Raw genomic sequence first — 24259 nt, 5'->3', positions numbered from 1 at the left:
ACATGTACAATTTTCATTTTGGAAAATAAATTGTCTGCCATCCCAAACAGATTCCACTCTTATAGCAGTTTGATACTCCCATCCCTTGCAAAGGGATTTAGTTTAGTTTGATTTATAAAAAACAGACTCCACTATCCAAACGTTTCAGTTGAAGATATTGTCCACATTTCTGGCTACTAACAAGATGTTGCAAATATGGATTATCGAAGAATCCCCTTCGTGCTATTGTCGTCATGTGGAAGTGGAGGATGTTACACATTCTGGTATTGTACGTGTTTACTCCCTGTTTTACACAATTTTATTATCTCTACATAAGGTTGTATTGGGTGACTAAGGGACAGATGCAACACGATATACAATCTCTTGATTCTGCTGGGGAAGGTTAGATTTATTTATTTTTTTACTCAGAAAACAAATGTGTTAGTACTGGATTCTTTCAAAATAACTGTCAAACACTATTACACACTAGGATTGACTGCAAAAGAAAGTAAGAGGTCTCAAGATTTTACTGATAAGTGGGACCAAGTAACTCGTGTTAAGAGGTATGGGCCAGATTTTAATATACAGGGAAAGGTGCTCCTGATCGCCAGTCATATGACAAATCTAGTTGTTTTTAGTATGTATGCATGCATTTTAACGTAAATCCTGCTTGTCTTTTTGTAATTTTTGGGGGAAATTTATGTTTGTTTGCTTTTGTGGGTCCTGCACACCAAAGTAGTGGGCTGAAGAGGAGGAGATCGTGTGGGGGACCCTGAACCTTAAGCTCCCACTTCCTTATTTTGGGATGGTTATTTGTAACAGCTGTCAATGGTATTACAGCTCCTTGCAAAAATGTTTTAACATTTTAAAACATTTTTAATATTAAATAGCATCCCCAGCAGCTCCTTGCATGTTTCTAATAGTGCATTGTGACTTGGCTTTAGTTTATCAGTAACTGAACCAGTTCTATGTGCTTCAACTAATGACAACTTCATTAAGCAAATCTGCAAACTATTAGAAAACGTGAGACCGCTATGGAACGCTACCAATATAGATCACTACTGTAAGACAGTTGTCAGACAACTTTTCCAAAATGGTTATATTATTTTGCATACAAGGAGACATGGTTCTCTTATTTAGAAGATGATTCCGACGGTCAAAAAAAGGATTACAATAGAGCACAGTTCGTAATTAATTCAATGTTGCCTTCGATCGAAACGACTACCACTTGTCAGTGCTCTTGTTCCAGCTGTGTGAAGAATGGGACCTCTTGAGTCTTTGGAACCAGACTCAAACTACAGCGCAACACTAGCCAGTCCATTGGACAGCAAGTGATATAAGCAAAGACAACTATCTAGTCAGATCCAGAAGAATAAAAGGGAGCTGTAATGAAACATCCTTTCAACAATGCTAAACATAGTAAATTAGCTCCACCAGGTCGCTTACCTCATACAGTGAGACAACAGGGAGGTCCTAATGGCAAAGGGGTAGTCTGCAGTACTCTACATCTTAATTCTGGTAGAATGGCCATGCCTGTGGGAGGAAACTCAGGGAGAGGGGTCGACTGTATCTGCAAAACATTTATTTTTAGGTTGAAATCAAATGAAGGGGCCTTGCTTCAGATGTTCGACCCAAGATGATGGTAGACTGAAGAGCCCACAAACTATAAACAAATGCCTGAGTTTCTCAATGTTATTTTATTACTGACCGACACCCAAGTTTGGTATGAGGGCGAGCTAAAGCAAAGTCTGCAATTGAACAGCTTGTTAACCTAGAGATTGTACAAGTCATGGAATTATGCTCAGCATTCACAATGAAGTCCACATGAATTGGTTGATCAATCTCATTTAATATTTTCTGTACAAAATGAGAACGCATACCATACAAACTGTACATTTATAACATGCCGACAAAATACTATTGCCACAGCAAAAAGGGGGGGTGGGGAAAGAATGTGCCCATCTTCAAATTCTTACACAATACAATATATACAAATCATAACCTACATAATTCATAGTTTCACATTTCTCCAATAGACAAGTCCTTTCTACGTTTTCCTATTCTCTAGCAGACGGATGACAACGTGACGGCACTCAGAAATTCATCCAAAGAAACGCAAATCTTTTAGCAAAGGAAGGCCCTCCCTCCAATCCCCCTTAATAAAGCATGTAATCTCTGCAACTTCCCCATGCTGCCATTACAATCCCTTTATCTCAAGGTGTCCGTTTATGGATGAATGTAGGGAGAGATGTTAAGATGCCCGGGGACGGTGATTTCTCCCACACAGAAACCCAGGGAACAAAGCACCAGGTCAGTAGGATATGGTTGTTCTTGGGAGGCAGGTATATTTGGCAAATCACTCCATTTCAGTGAAGCGGGCAAACATGGCTTTGCGGACAGCGTCTTTGTAAGTGTCTGAGGCAGACAGGCCGTAGCTGCTGCCTTTGGTTCCCAGACCAGCTCCCTTCGCCCTCAGCTGGGCCTGTAGGGAGGTGACAGCAGGTCTGAGATAAGTAAAGCCGTTCAACACTGGCATATTTAAAAAAAATATATATATATATATATATATCATAAATAAATAGAACGAAATTAAATATATAAATAAATAAATAATTAGGTGGGGAGACAGTCAAGAGGGAGAAAGTGGTTAGAGTGTACCCAAAAACTGAACCCTGGTCTCCGGTGCATATGTGAAGTGTTACCATATTAGAGTGTTACCACTACAACGCGGTTCTGCACTTAAACGAGAAAATGTAACAGACTTCGTTGTATATGAAAGATATCTTCACAGGTTTTGCCTTTGGGTTGAAGCAGCACTATTCAATTATTTTAACTGGATGAGATTCACCTCAATAGGTGCAGTGATGCCCTGCTGGTTGCGGCCCAGACCTCTGCCTTCCTGCCATCCCATGGCCTGCAGCATCTTGTTCCCAATGTTGTCACTGTTCAGACCGTCTTTGGTGGGTTGCTCATAGTTACTGCAGAGGAGAAGTGGGAAATGACAACACAATCATTGTTACAATCTCACGTCACAGAAAATCAGTGTACATTTATAACATGCCGACAAAATACTATTGCCACAGCAAAAAAAGGGGGGTGGGGAAAGAATGTGCCCATCTTAAAATTCGTACACAATAAAATATATACAAATGATTGGATAACAATGATAATAAGAGTAAGCATGATTTCTCCCCTTACCCATCTGTCTATCGCCTCCTTTGAATTCCATGCTGTCACAGTTACCAGCCCTTTCAAGCTTAACATCCTTATCATTTATCGCCCTCCAGGTTCCCTCGGAGAGTTCATCAATGAGCTTGATGCCTTGATAAGCTCCTTTCCTGAGGACGGCTCACCTCTCACAGTTCTGGGCGACTTTAACCTCCCCACGTCTACCTTTGACTCATTCCTCTCTGCCTCCTTCTTTCCACTCCTCTCCTCTTTTGACCTCTCCCTCTCACCTTCCCCCCCTACTCACAAGGCAGGCAATACGCTCGACCTCATCTTTACTAGATGCTGTTCTTCCACTAACCTCATTGCAACTCCCCTCCAAGTCTCCGACCACTACCTTGTATCCTTTTCCCTCTCGCTCTCATCCAACACTTCCCACACTGCCCCTACTCGGATGGTATCGCGCCGTCCCAACCTTCGCTCTCTCTCCCCCGCTACTCTCTCCTCTTCCATCCTATCATCTCTTCCCTCTGCTCAAACCTATCTCCTGATTCTGCCTCCTCAACCCTCCTCTCCTCCCTTTCTGCATCCTTTGACTCTCTATGTCCCCTATCCTCCAGGCCGGCTCGGTCCTCCCCTCCCGCTCCGTGGCTCGACGACTCATTGCGAGCTCACAGAACAGGGCTCCGGGCAGCCGAGCGGAAATGGAGGAAAACTCGCCTCCCTGCGGACCTGGCATCCTTTCACTCCCTCCTCTCTACATTTTCCTCTTCTGTCGCTGCTGCTAAAGCCACTTTCTACCACTCTAAAGTCCAAGCATCTGCCTCTAACCCTAGGAAGCTCTTTGCCACCTTCTCCTCCCTCCTGAATCCCCCTCCCCCCCCTCCTCAGATGACTTCGTCAACCATTTTGAAAAGAAGGTCGACGACATCCGATCCTCGTTTGCTAAGTCAAATGACACCGCTGGTTCTGCTCACACTGCCCTACCCTGTGCTCTGACCTCTTTCTCCCCTCTCTCTCCAGATGAAATCTCGCGTCTTGTGACGGCCGGCCGCCCAACAACCTGCCCGCTTGACCCTATTCCCTCCTCTCTTCTCCAGACCATTTCCGGAGACCTTCTCCCTTACCTCACCTCGCTCATCAACTCATCCCTGACCGCTGGCTACGTCCCTTCCGTCTTCAAGAGAGCGAGAGTTGCACCCCTTCTGAAAAAACCTACACTCGATCGCTCCGATGTCAACAACTACAGACCAGTATCCCTTCTTTCTTTTCTCTCCAAAACTCTTGAACGTGCCATCCTTGGCCAGCTCTCCCGCTATCTCTCTCAGAATGACCTTCTTGATCCAAATCAGTCAGGTTTCAAGACTAGTCATTCAACTGAGACTGCTCTTCTCTGTATCACGGAGGCGCTCCGCACTGCTAAAGCTAACTCTCTCTCCTCTGCTCTCATCCTTCTAGACCTATCGGCTGCCTTCGATACTGTGAACCATCAGATCCTCCTCTCCACCCTCTCCGAGTTGGGCATCTCCCGGCGCGGCCCACGCTTGGATTGCGTCCTACCTGACAGGTCGCTCCTACCAGGTGGCGTGGCGAGAATCTGTCTCCTCACCACGTGCTCTCACCACTGGTGTCCCCAGGGCTCTGTTCTAGGCCCTCTCCTATTCTCGCTATACACCAAGTCACTTGGCTCTGTCATAACCTCACATGGTCTCTCCTATCATTGCTATGCAGACGACACACAATTAATCTTCTCCTTTCCCCCTTCTGACGACCAGGTGGCGAATCGCATCTCTGCATGTCTGGCAGACATATCAGTGTGGATGACGGATCATCACCTCAAGCTGAACCTCGGCAAGACGGAGCTGCTCTTCCTCCCGGGGAAGGACTGCCCGTTCCATGATCTCGCCATCACGGTTGACAACTCCATTGTGTCCTCCTCCCAGAGCGCTAAGAACCTTGGCGTGATCCTGGACAACACCCTGTCGTTCTCAAATAACATCAAGGCGGTGGCCCGTTCCTGTAGGTTCATGCTCTACAACATCCGCAGAGTACGACCCTGCCTCACACAGGAAGCGGCGCAGGTCCTAATCCAGGCACTTGTCATCTCCCGTCTGGATTACTGCAACTCGCTGTTAGCTGGGCTCCCTGCCTGTGCCATTAAACCCCTACAACTCATCCAGAACGCCGCAGCCCGTCTGGTGTTCAACCTTCCCAAGTTCTCTCACGTCACCCCGCTCCTCCGCTCTCTCCACTGGCTTCCAGTTGAAGCTCGCATCCGCTACAAGACCATGGTGCTTGCCTACGGAGCTGTGAGGGGAACGGCACCTCAGTACCTCCTGCTCTGGCCCCCCAATGGTGGAACAAACTCCCTCACGACGCCAGGACAGCGGAGTCAATCACCACCTTCCGGAGACACCTGAAACCCCACCTCTTTAAGGAATACCTAGGATAGGATAAAGTAATCCTTCTCACCCCCCCCCCCCCCCCTTAAAAGATTTAGATGCACTATTGTGAAGTGGCTGCTCCACTGGATGTCATAAGGTGAATGCACCAATTTGTAAGTCGCTCTGGATAAGAGCGTCTGCTAAATGACTTAAATGTAAATGTAGTAGCAGCTTACACGACTGGTGCTGGCTGTGCTGTGAATTTCTTCTTTTTGGGTGCTGGGGGTTCAGGGATGCCGTATTTCTCTCTCCTCTCTGCAGCCCGGTCTCTGTACTTCATCTGTTCACAGGGAGGGAAATAGGAAATTAATGTAGAAACAAACCTGACAACAGGGTTTCTATTAACCAAAAGTCAATCAGTAACATTAGACCAACAGTCTTTATGTCCGAGTCTCACCTCGGTCTCTTTCCTCTCCAGCTCTTCCAGCTCAGCCTCACTCAGCTTAGATCTGCGGTGGACCTCCAGGTTTTGCTGGGGAAAGACGACAAGTAAAGATTAAGACCCCGTCACACTGAATTCATACATAAAACAAGCTCCAAGGTTCACATAATAGATGTTCATTTTCATAACAGTTTAGTGAATAGACTAAAGTGGGGTTCTTCCTGGGCGTCAGGGATCAGCACCTTGTGAAGGTCAGAGAGCTGCTGGTGGCGCACCAGGCCGTCCTTATTGGGGAACTGTCTCCTACACAGCAGGCAGGCCATCTTCTTCCAGTCTGTCAGCTGATCCTGGCCCTGCTCACCACCATCGCGCTCCGGCTCTGCTGCACCCCCCTCCTCTGGGTCACTGTCCCCACTGTAGGCTGCCACCAGACCAACCTGTGGAAGGACACAACCAGATAGTTTACCATCCAACCAAGTAGGTACCATACAAGACTGGAAGGTAAAAATGTATGATGTCATTTCAGAGCTTACATTTGAGTCTAGTATCAATAGCTTACCTTGGCTGAGTTGGTTGGGGCCTGCTCCTCTGGGCGCTGCACTGCTTCTGACATGAGCATTTCCAAGCTTCCAGCCTGCTGCAAAGTCACAACACTAGTCACTGCCATCAAGTCACCTCGTCAATCTGACGCCATCAAGTCAAAAGTGGCACTGGATGAGTCCTCTAAATCAGCGTTTCCCTGAACTCAAGTCCTTGGGACCCCAAGGGGTGCACGTTTTTGGTTTTTGCCCTATCACTACACAGCCTGATGATTACTTGATTATGTGAATCAGCTGTGCAATGCTAGGGCAAAAATGTGCACCCCTTGGGGTCCCGAGGACAGAGTTTGGGAAACACTGCTCTATAGGATTCCAGCCATCATGGATAGACCTAAAATGGCTACCTTCTTCTCGAAGAGTGTGAAGCCTGCGTCGGCGGCCGCGGCCTCTTTCCTCTCCTCCTGGCTGACGGGCTGGAAGCTGCTTTTGAAGTTCTCCTTCTGCTTGTTCAGACTCTTCGCCCAGCGCTCCATGTCCTTAGCAATCTGGAAAGAGCATGACAACTCAGTCAAACTACACACACTTTAATACAACACCCCTTGACAGCAACAAGAGTTTCATGACATTGTCCTGATACCAACAGAATGTAGAGACTGCAACGCCCCCCCCGCCCCTTTTCTCATATACAGCTGTACCGCCTTGACATCTGAAGCAAACCCGGTCTCCTCTGCGTACCTGTTGAGCCGTCTTGCTCTTGGGCTTCTCTTGTTTCCTCTCCTTGGATTCCTTAGCCTCTTTGCTAGCTGCTGCTGCGTTTGCCGTCTGCTCAGTTTGGTCGGCGGCTGAGGCAGGGACGTACGTCTGCTTCTCGCTGTCCCAGTACAGGTACTGCTGTGTTTGGGAATTATAGTAGTACTGGAGGAGAGAAGGTAACTGTCAAAAACACATACCCCTTTCAGTCAACTCATGAGGCACGGTGGAACCATTCAAAATGGCAACAGAAAACATTGACCGGTGTGTGGGTACTTACATGGGTATTTGGGTCGTAGTAGAGGCCAGTTTCAGGGTCGAAGTAGTAGCCCGAGGACTCGTCATAATGGTAGGTGGAGGTGTCGGGAACAGCTGGGGATGAAGACAAGAGCATGGAAGATTACAAACAATCAAAAACCTGGCTTGAATAGAGTAGATCATTTTACATCTAAAAACGTTCCATTAAGTTTTTATGTTTCATTCTGCACTGGAACTTGCAGAGCCAGTTAGTCAGGAGAGGGAGGCTCCTACCAGTGTCTGTGGCCAGTCCAGAGAGTGTCGCTGTTGCTGTGGAAACCGGCGCTGTAATGGTTGCAGCTGCAGAGTGAACTCCGGTCTGTTTTGCTTCCAGTTGCTGGGCCAATTGCAGTGCCTGCAGAGACAATTGGCCATTGTGGGGAATCTTTAGGGCAAGCATACTGTCCGTGGTGCAGTAAAGGCGACAGTGTGTGTATTGCCAGTCCCATAGGTTAAAAGACAAAGACTCACCTGTGTGGCAGTGTGACTGATTAGGCGGGGTTGGTAGACCTGTGCAACCTGTGAGATCACCACTCCTGTAGCAGCTGGGGCCGCTGTGAAAAGACACCCAGGCTTAATTACAAGTGTTCTCCTCAAACCAGAAGGCTGTTAAAAAAAAGGCATGGACACTGAATGCAAACATTGCCTCTCACCTCCCAGTATTCCGTTCCCCTGGGAGAGGTCTCCTGCTGCCTGCTGGTAGTAGGCCTGGTAGTCCTATCGACACAGCAGGGCACAGTCAGTCACACACATTGAAGCGGCAGCGTCTGCAATGCATCCCAGGTATTTACAGACTGGGGTAACCATCACCGTACCTGTGTGTAGGGAACGTAGCCCTCCTCTAGGTAGCTGTACTCCGACAGCTGTCCTTCAGCACCCTGCTGTGGCTTGGAAGGAACACACTGACGGTTAGAAGGTGCATCGGGAAAACAAAACGTCACCGGTGACTGTGAGGAGATGTGGGTTTGTGTGCGTTTACCTGGCTGGAGGACCACTGGGCAGCAGCGATGGCTGTGCTGGCCACAGAGAAGGCACTGATCCGGTTACAGTCAGGGAGCAAGAGATCCCTGAAGAGACCAAGGAGAGTAGAGATTAGGGAGACATCTCCATCCCTATGCCCTCTTGAGGACATCCTCCACTGGAATTATGCTGAGAACACTATAACCCTAACACCTCTTAAACCTAACCACGGACAACGCTGTGACGGGACACTCACTTCCTGGCACTCTTGGCATAGTCCACACCGATGGTCTTCCCATCCAGCTTGAGAGGGGGCTGCAGTCCTTGTAAGATAGTTAGGAGCTGAGAAGCCTCCTGTGATGCAGAAACAACAAAGCACTTAAGCCTAAACACACTCATTTCACTTACAGAGAAAAGTTCATACAGACTCCACTAAATCAAGCCAAGGATGAGAAGCACCAGTTGACCATTAACAATCAAAAAAGGGGAAAGTCACTGAAGAGACAGAGGTCGCTCTGTAAAGAAACTCAAAAACATTTATTTTTTTTAAATGTTGAGAGCTCTGCTGAAAGGCTGGCATACCAGAGGGGAGGAAAGCTGTACGAAGGTGAAGCCTCTGTTCTGGCCCGTCTGTTTGTCCTTGATGAGACGGATGTTGCTGGTTGACAGGTTGGCGTAGGGGGCCAGGGCAGTCATTATGGCCTCCACAGTGGTAAGGGGGGCGATGTTCCTAAGGATGATCGCTGGAGAGGACACACACATTCAGTATAAATTATCCCATTGGCTCTCAGACCCCCCTCAGGTCATCTGACAGGACTTATTTTCATGACGGCGGAGGGGTACTCACTGTCGCCGTAGTAGTCTCCGCTCTGCTGGGTCTCTCGGACTCCAGTGGTGTTGGTTTCACACTCTGTTGGGAAAAGCAGGAAGAATGAGAGGGCATTAGCGTCGCCTCACCCTCAGTACCCATGAAAGAAGCCAGGACATGAGTTAGAAAATGTTCCTGCTCCACAGGGATTTGACATCCTCGCTATTCCACCTGTCAATTCTCACATACGTTTTCAGCCAAATCTGGTTTGTTCACAATACTAAGAAATATGATTAGTCAGGGCTCTACGTGGACATTTTTTTTTTTTTACAAGGAGCACATGTGCTCTAAGTTAAAAAATGTAGGCGCACGCAAAGAAATTTAGTAGCACAATGACAAATATATTTTTTTAAATTCCAGGTCGCGTTTCAAAATATTTTGGCACATATGAGAGTAGAATGGTCGCACTGTAGAGCCCTGTATTTGTATTCTCTATTGCGCCTGCACCTGTGCGTAGTCCCATGGCATTGTCTCAGGCCATCCAGATGGGTGCAAGCAGTGGCTTCCTGATTCAGGAACTACTTACCAGCTTTGGATGCTCCGCACCTGAAGCACTTCAGCCTCCTCCGGAAATTGTACAGGCCGCACTGCAAGCAACCGGTCACATTTTTTATTGAAAATACAGCTACTTAGGTCCAGGACACCGCTGCCTCAGATGAATAGCAAACTAAAAGCAGTGCAGCAACGGGTGCTTACCTGAGCCAAACGCTCACACTGGCAACTAATGCAATCAGGCATTCCTACACCTAACAATGTGCTCAAAGTCATTTGGCAGGAGCTCATTCTGGACTATAAGATAACAATTGATTGCCTAACATTGTCACTACAGAATTTCAGATAGGAGTGGAAGGGGGAAACAGTGTAGGCAGGGTGGGATATGGAGTCAAGCCACAGGAGAAACTTACAGTGTTGCAGAGCCAGTCTTCAAACTTGTGCCGGGGGTTGCTGTAGTGCATGGCCACACTCTTGCCTTGGATGACCAGGAGTTTCTGTAAGAGGGGGGACAAAATGTTGGTCATTTCAAGGTTTCTTGGCTGGTGCAGGTCTCACTCTAGCTGCACCCAAAATACAAGCAGTGTTGGCAAGGAGGGAAGGGGGAAAGGGACCCCCGGTTGGCGCTTGTGTCAAAGACAGACGGAAGGATGTGTATGTGAGCTTGTGTACAGAGGGTTCTTAAGGTGTTTGGGACCCGAGTGTCCAGACTGAGCCGGAGCAGAGTGTATGCTAACATGATAGAGATACTTTGATCGGCTTCCCTAGAACCAGGGATGTGCTTCCAACAGACAAATTAAATTTGCTAAGAAGTACAGCATGAATCAATCACTAAAAAGAAAAAAAAACATCAACTGACAAGTAAGTGCTCAAATTTGGAGGACAGTAGGCTAGGAGCCAGAATTCCTTATTTTCCCCGATGGCCTATGACTATCTTTTATCAGAAAAATGTCTTCCTGAGTTATCTTACCAGTCAGATTGCAAGGTACTATAATCTCAAAGTGTTTTAAGGTAAGTTTCCGTTAAATTAGGCTACATGGCTCAATTCTATTGACGTCGAACGTCTTAAAACCTTAGTCTTACACCCTGAAAATATGGGGGGAGGGGTGGTGAGATTAAATAATTATCAGTGAAAGGTTAAATAAACCCCTAAAACCATGCAGTCTTTATGGATACCATATTAAGATTACAATATAGTATTCTCCAACTAAATTCCAACTTAAATCCACATTTCCTTCAAATCATTTTTTGTTCTTATTCAGTTCACTTTGGTTGCCATTTGGTTCTCTTTTTTTTTTCTCTCCCAGATCTCCAAGGTAAAAACTAGACTTGGCGATTGTGAAGCAACCTGATTGGTCTCCATCCATCGGGTAGCATCTTGCAAGTGATAAAACTCCACGAAGGCGAAACCTCTGCTTATACCTAGAGACAGCATTCAAATATAGACGGGAGGAGTGTTAGTCAGAGTCCATGGGCACAACATTCAAACTCTGTCACAAACTGCTTCAGGACCCAATATGGCAAACAGTGGGCCCTTCATTTTGGGTTTTGCCATAGCAAGAAATCCTGCAGGATGACACTGGAACGTGCACCCTCAGTGTGCCTATATGCATTATTTTATTCTTTCATTTGAAACAGCGCTTGACTGGCTGATGCTCTTACTTACCTTTTCACTCCATATCTAAACAGAACGTAAAAGATTGTTTCTTCGCTTTTGACATTAATTCATAACGATTTCAGATTTTTTTTTTATGTTGCTATGGCAAAACTGAAGCCAATTGAAGCAGATTGGCCCTGTGGTCAAAGATGGCGGGGGAAAGGAGGGACTCCGTGGAACGCCTGGGTCTCACCTGTCCTCTTCTTCATCAACCGGACATCTATTGGCTGGGGTCCCTCCAGCTGGTCCAGGGCAGCTCGGATCTGGAAGGCACAAGAACATTTAAATCCGTCGCCCTCAGTTCCGCAACGCGCTTCAGTTGACATTATACAGTTGCTAACGTCTCCTTTAGTTTCACTGTATAGTCTACTCTTCTTTGCACAAACCACATTACTGACCCGGTGGTGGGTCTAAAGCAGAGAGAGAGAGAAACTTACGTCTCCCTCTGTGACGTGAAGAGACAGGCCCCGGAGCATGATGGTTTTACTCTCCTTCTCCTCCCCTGGCTCCCCCCTGTAGTCCTGCTCCGGGTAGTCTCCATCAGAGTGGTAGCCTTCTTCAGCTCCATCGTTGTTCCGCCGTTTCCTGTCTCTCTGCTGGCGCGGATAAAACAGCGTGGATCAGTGTATTCTCCTAGTCGTCAACAAGATTGGTTTTGGCTGCACTCCCTTGCCAAGTCATGTCAGACGCCCAGTGACTAGGAGCACATACCTCTGGACTGGCTCTGTTCCCCCGGTGTTCCCCTCCATCGTAGCGTTCGATGCGTCTCTCTTCACCCCAGCGTCGCGTGACGTGCTCTCGTTCCTGGTCTCCTCGCTCTCGCCTCTCACCCCGGCCCTGATTGTTGCCGCCGTATCTGCCACTACGCTCTGTGCGACTCACCCTGTGCGCACACAGGCAGAGACAGTCAAACGCAGACCTAATTTTGACACACAAGGAATAACAAAATGGTTTCCAATGTAATTACATGGCTCAAGATAACCTCCAAGTAAGTACTATGATTTACAATTTTAACATAACCCTTACAATTATGTTTTTTTCAAGCAGAAACAAATCTACTATTGCATTGTTGTGTGGGATTTAGTCTGTGTTATCTTGCAAGCCACTCTGCTTCCTTATACTGTGAATGCCACTGAAACTCTGCCTAACGCCCTAACCAGTTTATATCCTGTGCAAGTCACACATTCCTACATCATACTTCAGTGTTCATGTCCCTGGTGTTTTGAATGGGCTTGACCATTACATCAAATTCATTCGTATTTATGGATGAATTTACTTCTGCCAGATGCTAGGGATGTAAAGAGTCACCGATATGCATTGGTCCCCGGTTCAAATGATTAAGAAATGAGTGCATCAGTCCGCAGGACCCAAAACAGATCCAAATGTAGCAGGCATCGGTCAGAAAATCGATTAAAATGTTACAAATCGCCAGTTCACTAGCATTTTTTTATTCTCCAAAAATGACTTACTTTCTACCTTCCGAAAACACCTCATCTTCAGTGTTGAACTGAGCATGTCATTATGTTGACAATCGTTGATCTACAAGTAATTTTGGATGCCGAACAAACCCAGGCTGTATCAGTAGCCTAGTCAAACTGCGCGCTGTGCGCACTAGCCAAGGGGAGGTAGGCCTATTCTTGCATTCAAATGTTTGTCAAATGGCTGCTTGCACAATGTTAGGATTAGATATCGACCGATTATGATTTTTCAACACCGATACCGATTATTGGAGGACCACCATGAGCAATACTTTTGCTTTAAACATTCAGTATATATGGTCCTTTTTTAGATAGGGTAAAGTTGATCATTTCATAAAGAGGACTGAAATCACTTTTGCTACACGCAAAACTTCCAAACGGTCGAAACAATTCAATTATGAGACCGGAGTGAAATCCAAAGTTGTGCTACATATTCATTGGTGATGTCATAGCTATTTTTAAAGATAAATATTGATACATTACTAACACTTTTAATCTGAAAAAAAATGTATTAGTGGGTGATGGTGATTTCAGATGAAAAGTGTGTGTGTGTGTGCGCGGGGGGAGGGTGGGGTAGATGCCCAGTTTATCTTATCGCTCAGCTCAGGTGCCTACATACACCATAGATGTCAGTGGTTGAAAAACAACCCAGTTGTCATACTTGGGCAAAAGATAGCTTAATTTTAAAAGAAATACTCAAGTGAAAGTCACCCAGTAAAATACTACTTGAATGTCTAAAAGTATTTGGTTTTAAAGATACTTAAGTATCAAAAGTAAATGTATAAATAATTGAAAATTCCTTATATTAAGCAAACCAGATGCCACCATTTTTACAGATAGCCTGGGGCACACTCCAACACTAATTTACAAATGAAGCATGTGTGTTTAGTGAGTCCGGCAGTATAAAGGCATTAGAGATACCAAGGATGTTCTCGACAAGTGCGTGAATAGGAGCATTTTCCTGTCCTGCTAAGCATTCAAAGTGTAACAAGTACTTTTGGGTGTCAGGGAAATGTATGTAAAAAGGTCATTATTTTCTTTAGGAATGTAGTCAAGTAAAAGTAGTCAAATATAAATAGTATAGTACAGATACCCCAAAAAAACAGCTTAAGTAGTACTTTAAAGTATTTTTACTGAATTATTTTACACCACTGATAAGACATCATTTACACACATGCACAGAAGTCAGCTCAGAGGCCCAACTCATGAACTCCATCAGCATCAGATTTTAATTTAGAATGGAAAATGAATGTGTTTATGCAACAAATGTTGGGGCACCAAATCATATCGCACCAAATTGCATCGATTCATTTCTCTAATCAAACAATCGCACTGAATCCTTTTAAACAAAAACATATAGTGTATCGGAGCCCATGTGGCCATCTAGATATGGATCAATTCATGTTGAAAGGGTAAGATGCACATCCCTACCAGATGTCTTTCATTGCGTTTAAGGAGGGAGAGTTGTTTACTCTGTAGTGCTAGTAAAGGTGGAATGGTAATGTAAGCAATACATAGTGTTATAAATGTTATAGCTAGTTAGCGAGCTACTTGCCAGAAGATACAGACCCTACCAAAACGCTTTTTTACACTAACCAAACAAAGTAGGCGTCAAAGGAAAACCTGAACGTAGATCCCCCTACATATTTGGTCTTGACGAGGGAAAAAAAACTGTCAGGGTAGATTCTCCTCTGCACTTCTCAACCAATCCAGTAAATGTGGAGGAGGGGGTTAAAGATGGAGTGTCGCCTTGTTAAGGTTCAAAAGCGTAAGTCGCTTTTAAGTGCCTTGCTCAAGGGTACGACAGACGTTTCACCTAGTTAGCCCGGGGATTCGAAATAGCGACCTTTCAATTAATGGCCCAAAGCTCTCAACCACATGTTGTTACCAACCTTATTATAAATGAAAAAAAACGAAACATTAATATATATATATATATATATATATATATACAGTGTTATGTAACACTGTAAATAGGAATGCGTGGTTTTGGGTGGATTTTTCCTATAATGTAACGATTGTGTTCCGAACTCAGTGCAGTTCACTAACGTTATATTGTTATGTCAATTTGTTACTCACCGCTTATCAGCTCCCATTTCAATGGTTGTCACGACTATCAAAGATTGGGGGGGGGGGGGAAGAGAGAGAACATTTTTATTACTTTCACGTCAGCGAACTTAACTAGCTATTTGGCATGTCTGCTAGAAGCAGAAGCTATATGGTGACTCATAAGACAGTACTCTATCATTGCTAAAGTTACGTTATGGCTAACGTTAGCTAGCTAGCTAATGACCTAACGTTACGATTTAAAACGAACCATCTAGTTAGCTCAAGAACAAACAGTAACACAACAGTACAGAAGCATATTAACTCACAATTTAAAAAAATGTAGGAGATTCCCGATGATAATCTGTTTGCTAAATAGGTTTTGCAAACAATTCAAGTACTTGCACATTTCACATGAAAAATGGTTGTTGGTCTTCAAGCACCTTCTTCTTCCCAAGATGCTTAGCGGCGGGTACGTGGTAAACAAAATCACAGAACAATGAGCCAGATGTTTCACAGGATGTATAAATCTGAAGCATCCGGTTGGTATTTCCACTCACAACCACAAATGGGGATGAGGAAGCCCAGTGGGAGAAGATAGATCGAGATGGATTTTGGCCAACATTCTGCACATTTTCTCATCGATGACACATTTGAGCTCAATAGAGTTTCTCTTCCCAAAACTAAAATATGTTATGAACAGTGGACAAAGTTTTGTAGACTTTACCCTTTGCCAAAATTGTTTTTTTTTTTAAATGGCGTCGTTTAGGAGTGCAAGGGCAAGTTGAGTTCACTTCAAAATAGGCGTTCCCTAATGGCAAATGCAAATATATGCTAGATCGCGCCAATAAGATGTCGCTAGGTCGTGCATGGCTCTGCCCGCCTCTTTGATTGTTTTGACCAGTATGATTCATTTGCGCCCATTGTAAATGACAGGTTGTGGTTTATCTTGGGTTATAAAAATAAATAAAACACTTTGACAATGTTCTCTTATTCTATAGTTTAATGACGTTGACACACATTTTACGTGCAATAAACCACCTACTGTATGGGTAGTAAATAATATCAAACAAAGTTTAACAAATAAATAAAAATATACACTGACAGGGGGATGTTTTTTTTTATGTGGGGGAAACATCTTCATTCAGTTTTCTCTACAATGCTTCAGCTGTTAATTCCTGCAGACCCAACAACCTTTCAGCCGCACCTACAATTATGTCCCCTCTACAACTTCTTGTTTGTTTGAGCAGCGTAATAAACACCACAAAATCCACGTCATTTACAAGCAATGTATCAGTATCCCTCAACTGTTGAGCGACATTCTGAACAGGCTGCCATCCATAAATATAGACTTGGTTTCCTCTATCATAATCGCTCCTCTTTCACCCCTGCTGCCAAAACTAACCCTGATTCAGATGACCATCCTACCCATGCTAGATTACGCAGATGTACTTTATAGATCGGCAGGTAAGGGTGCTCTCTAGTGGCTAGATGTTCTTTACCAAGCACACACATCCCTGGGTTGCTCGTCTTTTCAGTTCACTGCAGATAGCGACTGGAACGAGCTCAATAAACACTCAAAGACTCAATCATGGACACTCTTACTGACAGACGTGGCTAATTTGCGTGATGTATTGTTGTCTCTACCTTCCTGCCCTTTGTGCTGTTGTCTGTGCCCAGTAATGTTTGTACCATGTTGTGATGCTGCCATATGTTGCTACCATGTTGTTGTCATGTTGTGTTGCTACCATGCTGTGTTGTCATGTGTTGCTGCCTTGCTGTCCTAGGTCTCTCTTAGTGTAGTGTTGTCTTGTCGTGATGTGTGTTTTGTCGTATATGTATATATATATATAAATATACATGAGGCCCATTATCAGCAACCATCACTCCTGTGTTCCAATGGCACGTTGTGTTAGCTAATCCAAGTTTATAATTTTAAAAGGCTAATTGATCATTAGAAAACCCTTTTGCAATTATGTTAGCACAGCTGAAAACTGTGCTGATTAAAGAAGCAATAAAACTGGCCTTCTTTAGACGAGTTGAGTACCTGGAGCATCAGCATTTGTGGGTTTGATTACAGGCTCAAAATGGCCAGAAACAAAGACCTTTCTTCCGAAACTCGTCAGTCTATTCTTGCTCTATGAAATGAAGGCTATTCCATGCAAGAAACTGAATATTTCATACAACGCTGTGTACTACTCCCTTCACAGAACAGCGCAAACGGTCTATAACCAGAATAGAAAGAGGAGTGGGAGACCCCAGTGCACAACTGCGCAAGAGGACAAGTACATCAGAGTGTCTAGTTTGAGAAACAGACGCCTCACAAGTCTCCTCAACTGGCAGCTTCATTAAATAGTATCTGCAAAGGCCTCCCGGGTGGCGCAGTGGTTAAGGGCGCTGTACTACAGCACCAGCTGTGCCATCAGAGACTCTGGGTTTGCGCCCAGGCTCTGTCATAACCGGCCGCGACCGGGAGGTCCGTGGGGCGATGCACAATTGGCCTAGCATCATCTGGGTTAGGGAGGGCTTGGCCGGTAGGGATGTCCTTGTCTCACCGCGCACCAGCTACTCCTGTGGCGGCCTGGGCGCAGTGCGCGCTAACCAAGGTTGCCAGGTGCACAGTGTTTCCTCCGACACATTGGTGCGGGTGGCTTCCGGGTTGGATGCGCACGCATGACTTTCAACCTTCGTCTCTCCCGAGCCCGTACGGGAGTAGTAGCGATGAGACAAGATAGTAGCTACTAAAACAATTGGATACCACGACATTGGGGAGAAAAAGGGGTAAGATGTAAAAATAAAAATAATAATAATAATAATAATATCCGCAAAACACCAGTCTCAACGCCAAAGGTGAAGAGGTGACTCCGGGGTGCTGGCCTTCTAGACCTTCCCCCGCCATCCCTTCCGGAAATCAGACCATAACTCCATTCTGCTCCTACCCGAATATAGGCAGAAACTTAAACAGGAAGCTCTCGTGGTACGTACGAGTGTTGGTCTGACCAATCAGAATCTATGCTTCAAGATTGTTTTGATCACACAGACTGGAAAACGTTCTGGGCCGCCTCAGAATAATATTGATGTACAGTCGTGGCCAAAAGGTTTGAGAATGACACAAATATTATTTTTCACAAAGTCTGCTGCCTCAGTTTGTATGATGGCAATTTGCATATACTCCAGAATGTTATGAAGGGAAAGTCCCCAAAACTGAATCCCAAAAAACATTTCCACTGCATTTCAGCCCTGCCACAAAAGGACCAGCTGACATCATGTCAGTGATTCTCTCGTTAACACAGGTGTGAGTGTTGACAAGGCTGGAGATCACTCTGTCATGCTGATTGAGTTCTAATAACAGACTGTAAGCTTCAAAAGGAGGGTGGTGCTTGGAATCATTGTTCTTCCTCTGTCAACCATGGTTACCGGCAAGGAAACACGTGTCATCATCATTGCTTTGCACAAAAAGGGCTTCACAGGCAAGGATATTGCTGCCAGTAAGATTGCACCTAAATCAACCATTTATCGGATCATCAAGAACTTCAAGGAGAGTGGTTCCATTGTTGTGAAGAAGGATTGAGGGCGCCCAAGAAAGTCCAGCAAGCGCCAGGACCGTCTCCTAAAGTTGATTCAGCTGCGGGATCAGGGCACCACCAGTACAGAGCTTGCTCAGGAATGGCAGCAGGCAGGTGTGAGTGCATCTGCACGCAGGGTAAAGCGAAGACTTTTGGAGAATGGCCTGGTGTCAAGAAGGGCAGCAAAGAAGCCACTTCTCTCCAGGAAAAACATCAGGGACAGACTGATATTCGGCAAAAGGTGCAGAGATTGGACTGCTGAGGACTGGGGTAAAGTAATTCTCTCTGATGAATCCCCTTTCCGATTGTTTGGGGCATCCGTAAAAAAGATTGTCCGGAGAAGACAAGGTGAGCGCTACCATCAGTCCTGTGTTATGCCAACAGTAAAGCATCCTGAGACCATTCATGTGTGGGGTTGCTTCTCAGCCAAGGGAGTGGGCTCACTCACAATTTTGCCTAAGAACACAGCCATGAATAAAGAATGGTACCTACACATCCTCCGAGAGCAACTTCTCCCAACCATCCAGGAACAGTTTGGTGACGAACAATGCCTTTTCCAGCATGATGGAGCACCTTGCCATAAGGCAAAAGTGATAACTAAGTGGCTCGGGGAACAAAACATCGATATTGTGGGTCCATGGCCAGGAAACTCCCCAGACCTTAATCCCATTGAGAATTTATGGTCAATCCTCAAGGCGGTTGGACAAACAAAAACCCACAAATTCTGACAAACTCCCAGCATTGATTATGCAAGAATGAGCTGCCATCAGTCAGGATGTGGCCCAGAAGTTAATTGACAGCATGCCAGGGCGGATTGCAGAGGTCTTGAAAAAGAAGGGTCAACACAGCAAATATTGACTCTTTGCATCAACTTCATGTAATTGTCAATAAAAGCCTTTGACACTTATGAAATGCTTGTAATTATACTTCAGTATTCCATAGTAACATCTGACAAACACATCTAAAGACACTGAGGCAGCAGAGATTGTGAAAATTAATATTTGTGTCATTCTCAAAACTTTTGGCCACAACTGTATACACTGACTCGGTGACGGGCTCATCAGGAAATGCATAGAGGATGTTGTTCCCACTGAAGATTAGAACTTAACCAAACCAAAAATGTGAATAGACGGCAGCATTTGTGCAAAACTGAAAGCGCAAACCACCGCATTTAACCATGGCAAGGTGACTGAGAAGATGGACATGAACAAACAGACCCGCTGCAACCTTCATAAGGCAACCAAAGAGGAAAAATGACACTACAGGGACAAAGTGGAGTCGCAATTCAATGGCTCAGACACAAGATGTACATATGTGGCAGGGACTCCAGACAAACATGGATTATGAAGCTCAAGCCAGCGACGTCGACTAGAGCTCAGCCTTCAGCACCATAGTACCCTACAAGGTCATCACTAAGCTCAGGGCCCTGTGTCTGAACCCCCCTGGTGCAACTCGGTCCTGGACTTACTGACTGGCCGGTCCCAAGTGGTGAAGGTAGGAAACAACATCTCCACCACGCTGCTCCTGCCCCCTCCTGTACTCCTTGTTCATCCTTGACTGCGTGACCGCACGTCTCCAACTCGATCATCAAGTTTGCTGTCGACACAAGGGGTAGGCTGTCTCAACATCGATGAGACAGACTACAGGGAGGAGGTGAGTGCACTGGCAGAGTGATTGACAGAACCGCAGTGGAGAGGGTCATTAGCTTAAAGTTCCTCGGCGTGCACATCACTGACCATCACTCACTGATTCAGACGCAGGCCCCTGAGCTTAGTGATGACCTTGTAGGGCATTATGGTGTTGAAGGCTGAGCTCTAGTCGACATCGCTGGCTTGACCTTCATAATCCATGTTTGTCTGGAGTCCCTGCTACGTAGTACATAGTCACTTTAATAATGTTTACATACATATAGATACTTTTGTACCTGTTTCCTCCAGCATCTTCACAAGGTCCTTTGCTGTTGTTCTGGAATTGATTTGCGCTTTTCACACCAAAGTACGTTCATATCTAGGAGACAGAAGGTGTCTCCTTCCTAAGCGGTATGACGGCTGCGGTGTCACATGGTGTTTATACTTGCGTACTGTTGTTTGTACAGATGAACTTGGTACCTTCAGGCGTTTGGAAATTGCTCCCAAGGATGAACCAGACTGGTGGAGGTCCACAAATTTTTTCTGAGGTCTTGGCTGATTTCTTTTGATTTCCCCATGATGTCAAGCAAAGAAGCCTCCAGTGATGATCCATGGCACGAAGCCTCCAGTGATGATCCATGGCACGAAGCCCCCAGTGATGATCCATGGCACGAAGCCTCCAGTGATGATTCATGGCATGAAGCCTCCAGTGATGATCCATGGCCCGGAGCCTGCAGTGAGGATCCATGGCACGAAGCCTCCAGCATTGATCCGCGGTCCGGAGCCTCCAGCGACTGTCTCCAGTCCGGAGCCTCCAGCGACAGTCTCCAGTCCGGAGCCTCCAGCGACGCTCTCCAGTCCGGAGCCTCCAGCGACGGCCTCCAGTCCAAAGCTTGCAGCGACGGTCTCCAGTCCGGAGCCTCCAGCGACGGACCCCAGTCCGGGGCCTGCAGCGAGGGTCCCCAGCCTGGGGCCTGCAGCGAGGGTCCCCAGTCAGCGGCCTGCGGCGAGGGTCCCCAGTCCGGGGCCTGTGGTGAGGGTCCCTGCACCAGAGGCGCCACCAAAGTGGGGTGAGCCAGAGGTGGAGCGGGGTCTACGGCCCGCACCGGAGCCGCCACCGAAGTAGATGCCCACCCAGACCCTCCCCTATAGAGTCAGGTTTGCGGCCGGAGTCCACACCTTTTGGGGGGGTACTTTGACGCCCTGGCCATATAGAGGATTATATTCTCTATTTTGGTTAGGTCAGGGTGTGACTAGGGTCGGCATTCTAGTTTCTTTATTTCTATGTTTTCTGTTTCAATGTTTTGGCCGGGAATGGTTCTCAATCAGGGACAGCTGTCTATCGTTGTCTCTGATTGGGAATCATACTTAGGCAGCCTGTTTTGCCACCTTAGTTGTGTGTAGTTGACTTTGTTAGTGGCCTGTATAGCCCTAGTAAGCTTCACGTTCGTTCTGTTGTTTCTTGTTTTTGTTGGCGACATTCATAATAAAAATAAATGTACGCTCACCACACTGCACCTTGGTCCGGTCATTTCCCTGACGACGTTCGTGACACTTCTGACCCATTGGAATTGTGATAGTGAAGATGGCCCTGCTCATCCTCCCAGGGAAGGTCTGCCTGCTGTCCTTCCAGAGTGCAAAGAACCTTGCTGGACAACACCCTATCGTTCTCTGCAAACATCAAAGCAGTGACTCGCTCCTGCAGGTTCATGCTCTACAACATCCGTAGAGTACGGCCCTACCTCACACAGGAAGAGACGCAAGGTCCTAATTCAAAGTTTTTCTATGTCACCATGCTCCTCTGCACACTTCACTGAATTCCAGTCAAAGTTCGCATCCACTACAAGATCATGCTACTTGGCTACAGAACAGCAAAAGGAACAGCCCCTCCCTACCTTCAGGCTACACTCAAACTGTACACCCCAACCCGAGTACTCCGTTCTGCCACCTGTGGTCTCTTGGCACTCCCACCCCTATAGGAGGGCAGCACCCGCTCAGCCCAGTCGAAGCTCTTTTCTGTCCTGGCACCCCAGTGGTGGAACCAGCTTCCCCCTGAAGTTAGGACAGCAGTGTCCCTGCATCTTCCAAAAAGAACCCTACCTTCTCAGAGAGTATATCTTTAAATAATTGCACAATGTTCTCCTCTACACTGTTTCAGGCTTGTAGGAGACAAGGTCTAACTGAAGCCTTGCAACCGTGCAATGGAGGATATTACAGCACTAGTTATTTCTACACCTTCTTCTCTTGATCAGTCCAGTAAGGACTCACTCAGTCACCCACAAACAAAGCTCCAATTTGAGGAACAATATTTCAGGTATAGAAATTAAGGAAACTTAATTACTAACCTATAACAAGGTTATGTTGAGTTCATTTGAAACGTCATTCAAAAGGCAAGAGGAGTAAAAAGGCATAAAAATGATTTTGCACTGTCAAGCAAATCCAAAGTTCCATCCCCTAAAGATCAACTTGAAGTTCTAGGTCAGTATTACCATTTGTGATGATCACACACGGGTGCTTATTTTTCATTTCGCCACATTAAACAAAATGTATGTTTAAGGTCAGTACTTGTACTAGTTTAGAGACACAAAGCTATTACATATAAAGGAAACCTTTCCCGCTATCTCTCTCAGAATGACCTTCTTGATCCAAATCAGTCAGGTTTCAAGACTAGTCATTCAACTGAGACTGCTCTTCTCTGTATCACGGAGGCCCTCCGCACTGCTAAAGCTAACTCTCTCTCCTCTGCTCTCATCCTTCTAGACCTATCGGCTGCCTTCGATACTGTGAACCATCAGATCCTCCTCTCCACCCTCTCCGAGTTGGGCATCTCCGGCGCGGCCCACGCTTGGATTGCGTCCTACCTGACAGGTCGCTCCTACCAGGTGGCGTGGCGAGAATCTGTCTCCTCACCACGCGCTCTCACCACTGGCGTCCCCAGGGCTCTGTTCTAGGCCCTCTCCCTATTCTCGCTATACACCAAGTCACTTGGCTCAGTCATAACCTCACATGGTCTCTCCTATCATTGCTATGCAGACGACACACAATTAATCTTCTCCTTTCCCCTTCTGATGACCAGGTGGCGAATCGCATCTCTGCATGTCTGGCAGACATATCAGTGTGGATGACGGATCACCACCTCAAGCTGAACCTCGGCAAGACGGAGCTGCTCTTCCTCCCGGGGAAGGACTGCCCATTCCATGATCTCGCCATCACGGTTGACAACTCCATTGTGTCCTCCTCCCAGAGCGCTAAGAACCTTGGCGTGATCCTGGACAACACCCTGTCGTTCTCAACTAACATCAAGGCGGTGGCCCGTTCTTGTAGGTTCATGCTCTACAACATCCGCAGAGTACGACCCTGCCTCACACAGGAAGCAGCGCAGGTCCTAATCCAGGCACTTGTCATCTCCCGTCTGGATTACTGCAACTCGCTGTTGGCTGGGCTCCCCTGCCTGTGCCATTAAACCCCTACAACTCATCCAGAACGCCGCAGCCCGTCTGGTGTTCAACCTTCCCAAGTTCTCTCACGTCACCCCGCTCCTCCGCTCTCTCCACTGGCTTCCAGTTGAAGCTCGCATCCGCTACAAGACCATGGTGCTTGCCTACGGAGCTGTGAGGGGAACGGCACCTCAGTACCTCCAGGCTCTGATCAGGCCCTACACCCAAACAAGGGCACTGCGTTCATCCACCTCTGGCCTGGCCTCCCTACCACTGAGGAAGTACAGTTCCTGCGCAGCCCAGTCAAAACTGTTCGCTGCTCTGGCCCCCAATGGTGGAACAAACTCCCTCACGACGCCAGGACAGCGGAGTCAATCACCACCTTCCGGAGACACCTGAAACCCCACCTCTTTCAGGAATACCTAGGATAGGATAAAGTAATCCTTCTCACCCCTTAAAATATTTAGATGCACTATTGTAAAGTGGCTGTTCCACTGGATGTCTTAAGGTGAACGCACCAATTTGTAAGTCGCTCTGGATAAGAGCGTCTGCTAAATGACTTAAATGT

At 46.4% G+C, this 24259-nt stretch overlaps 1 protein-coding gene across 9 annotated transcripts; it reads right to left on the bottom strand.

Annotated features, from left to right (window-relative positions):
• Window positions 1–1808: 1808 nt before the first annotated feature.
• Window positions 1809–15524, bottom strand: LOC115136112 (RNA-binding protein 5-B-like). 9 transcript variants are annotated; one of them, XM_029671555.2, is made up of 25 exons: window positions 15390–15524; window positions 15094–15127; window positions 12248–12455; window positions 11974–12132; window positions 11730–11799; window positions 11228–11301; window positions 10293–10376; window positions 9914–9974; window positions 9367–9429; window positions 9102–9262; window positions 8776–8873; window positions 8539–8626; window positions 8375–8446; window positions 8213–8276; window positions 8031–8113; window positions 7794–7914; window positions 7543–7634; window positions 7248–7427; window positions 6917–7057; window positions 6533–6610; window positions 6216–6410; window positions 5989–6063; window positions 5768–5871; window positions 2828–2957; window positions 1809–2461 (listed from the first exon to the last, which is right to left on the bottom strand). In XM_029671555.2, exons 2-25 carry the CDS (start codon window positions 15108–15110, stop codon window positions 2336–2338), a joined length of 2544 nt encoding a protein of 847 aa, XP_029527415.2. In that variant the 5' UTR covers window positions 15111–15127; window positions 15390–15524; the 3' UTR covers window positions 1809–2335. The 9 variants fall into 9 exon arrangements, with proteins under 9 accessions (XP_029527415.2, XP_029527432.2, XP_029527441.2 ...); XM_029671572.2 differs by having other exon boundaries at window positions 6533–6607; XM_029671581.2 differs by having other exon boundaries at window positions 8375–8440.
• Window positions 15525–24259: the final 8735 nt, after the last annotated feature.

Source organism: Oncorhynchus nerka, linkage group LG2, assembly GCF_034236695.1.
Source record: "Oncorhynchus nerka isolate Pitt River linkage group LG2, Oner_Uvic_2.0, whole genome shotgun sequence".
Classification (NCBI taxonomy): domain Eukaryota; kingdom Metazoa; phylum Chordata; class Actinopteri; order Salmoniformes; family Salmonidae; genus Oncorhynchus; species Oncorhynchus nerka.
This window is presented reverse-complemented; position numbering and strand designations above follow the sequence as displayed.

Bases quoted from the DNA above. Each gene is read 5' to 3' on its own strand.
- LOC115136112 (XM_029671555.2), bottom strand. The intron at 12,133-12,247 runs GTATGTGCTCCT...TATCCGCGCCAG, and splicing joins GGAACAGAGCCAGTCCAGAG to CAGAGAGACAGGAAACGGCG. The intron at 2,462-2,827 runs GTGAATCTCATC...ACCTCCCTACAG, and splicing joins GCATCACTGCACCTATTGAG to GCCCAGCTGAGGGCGAAGGG.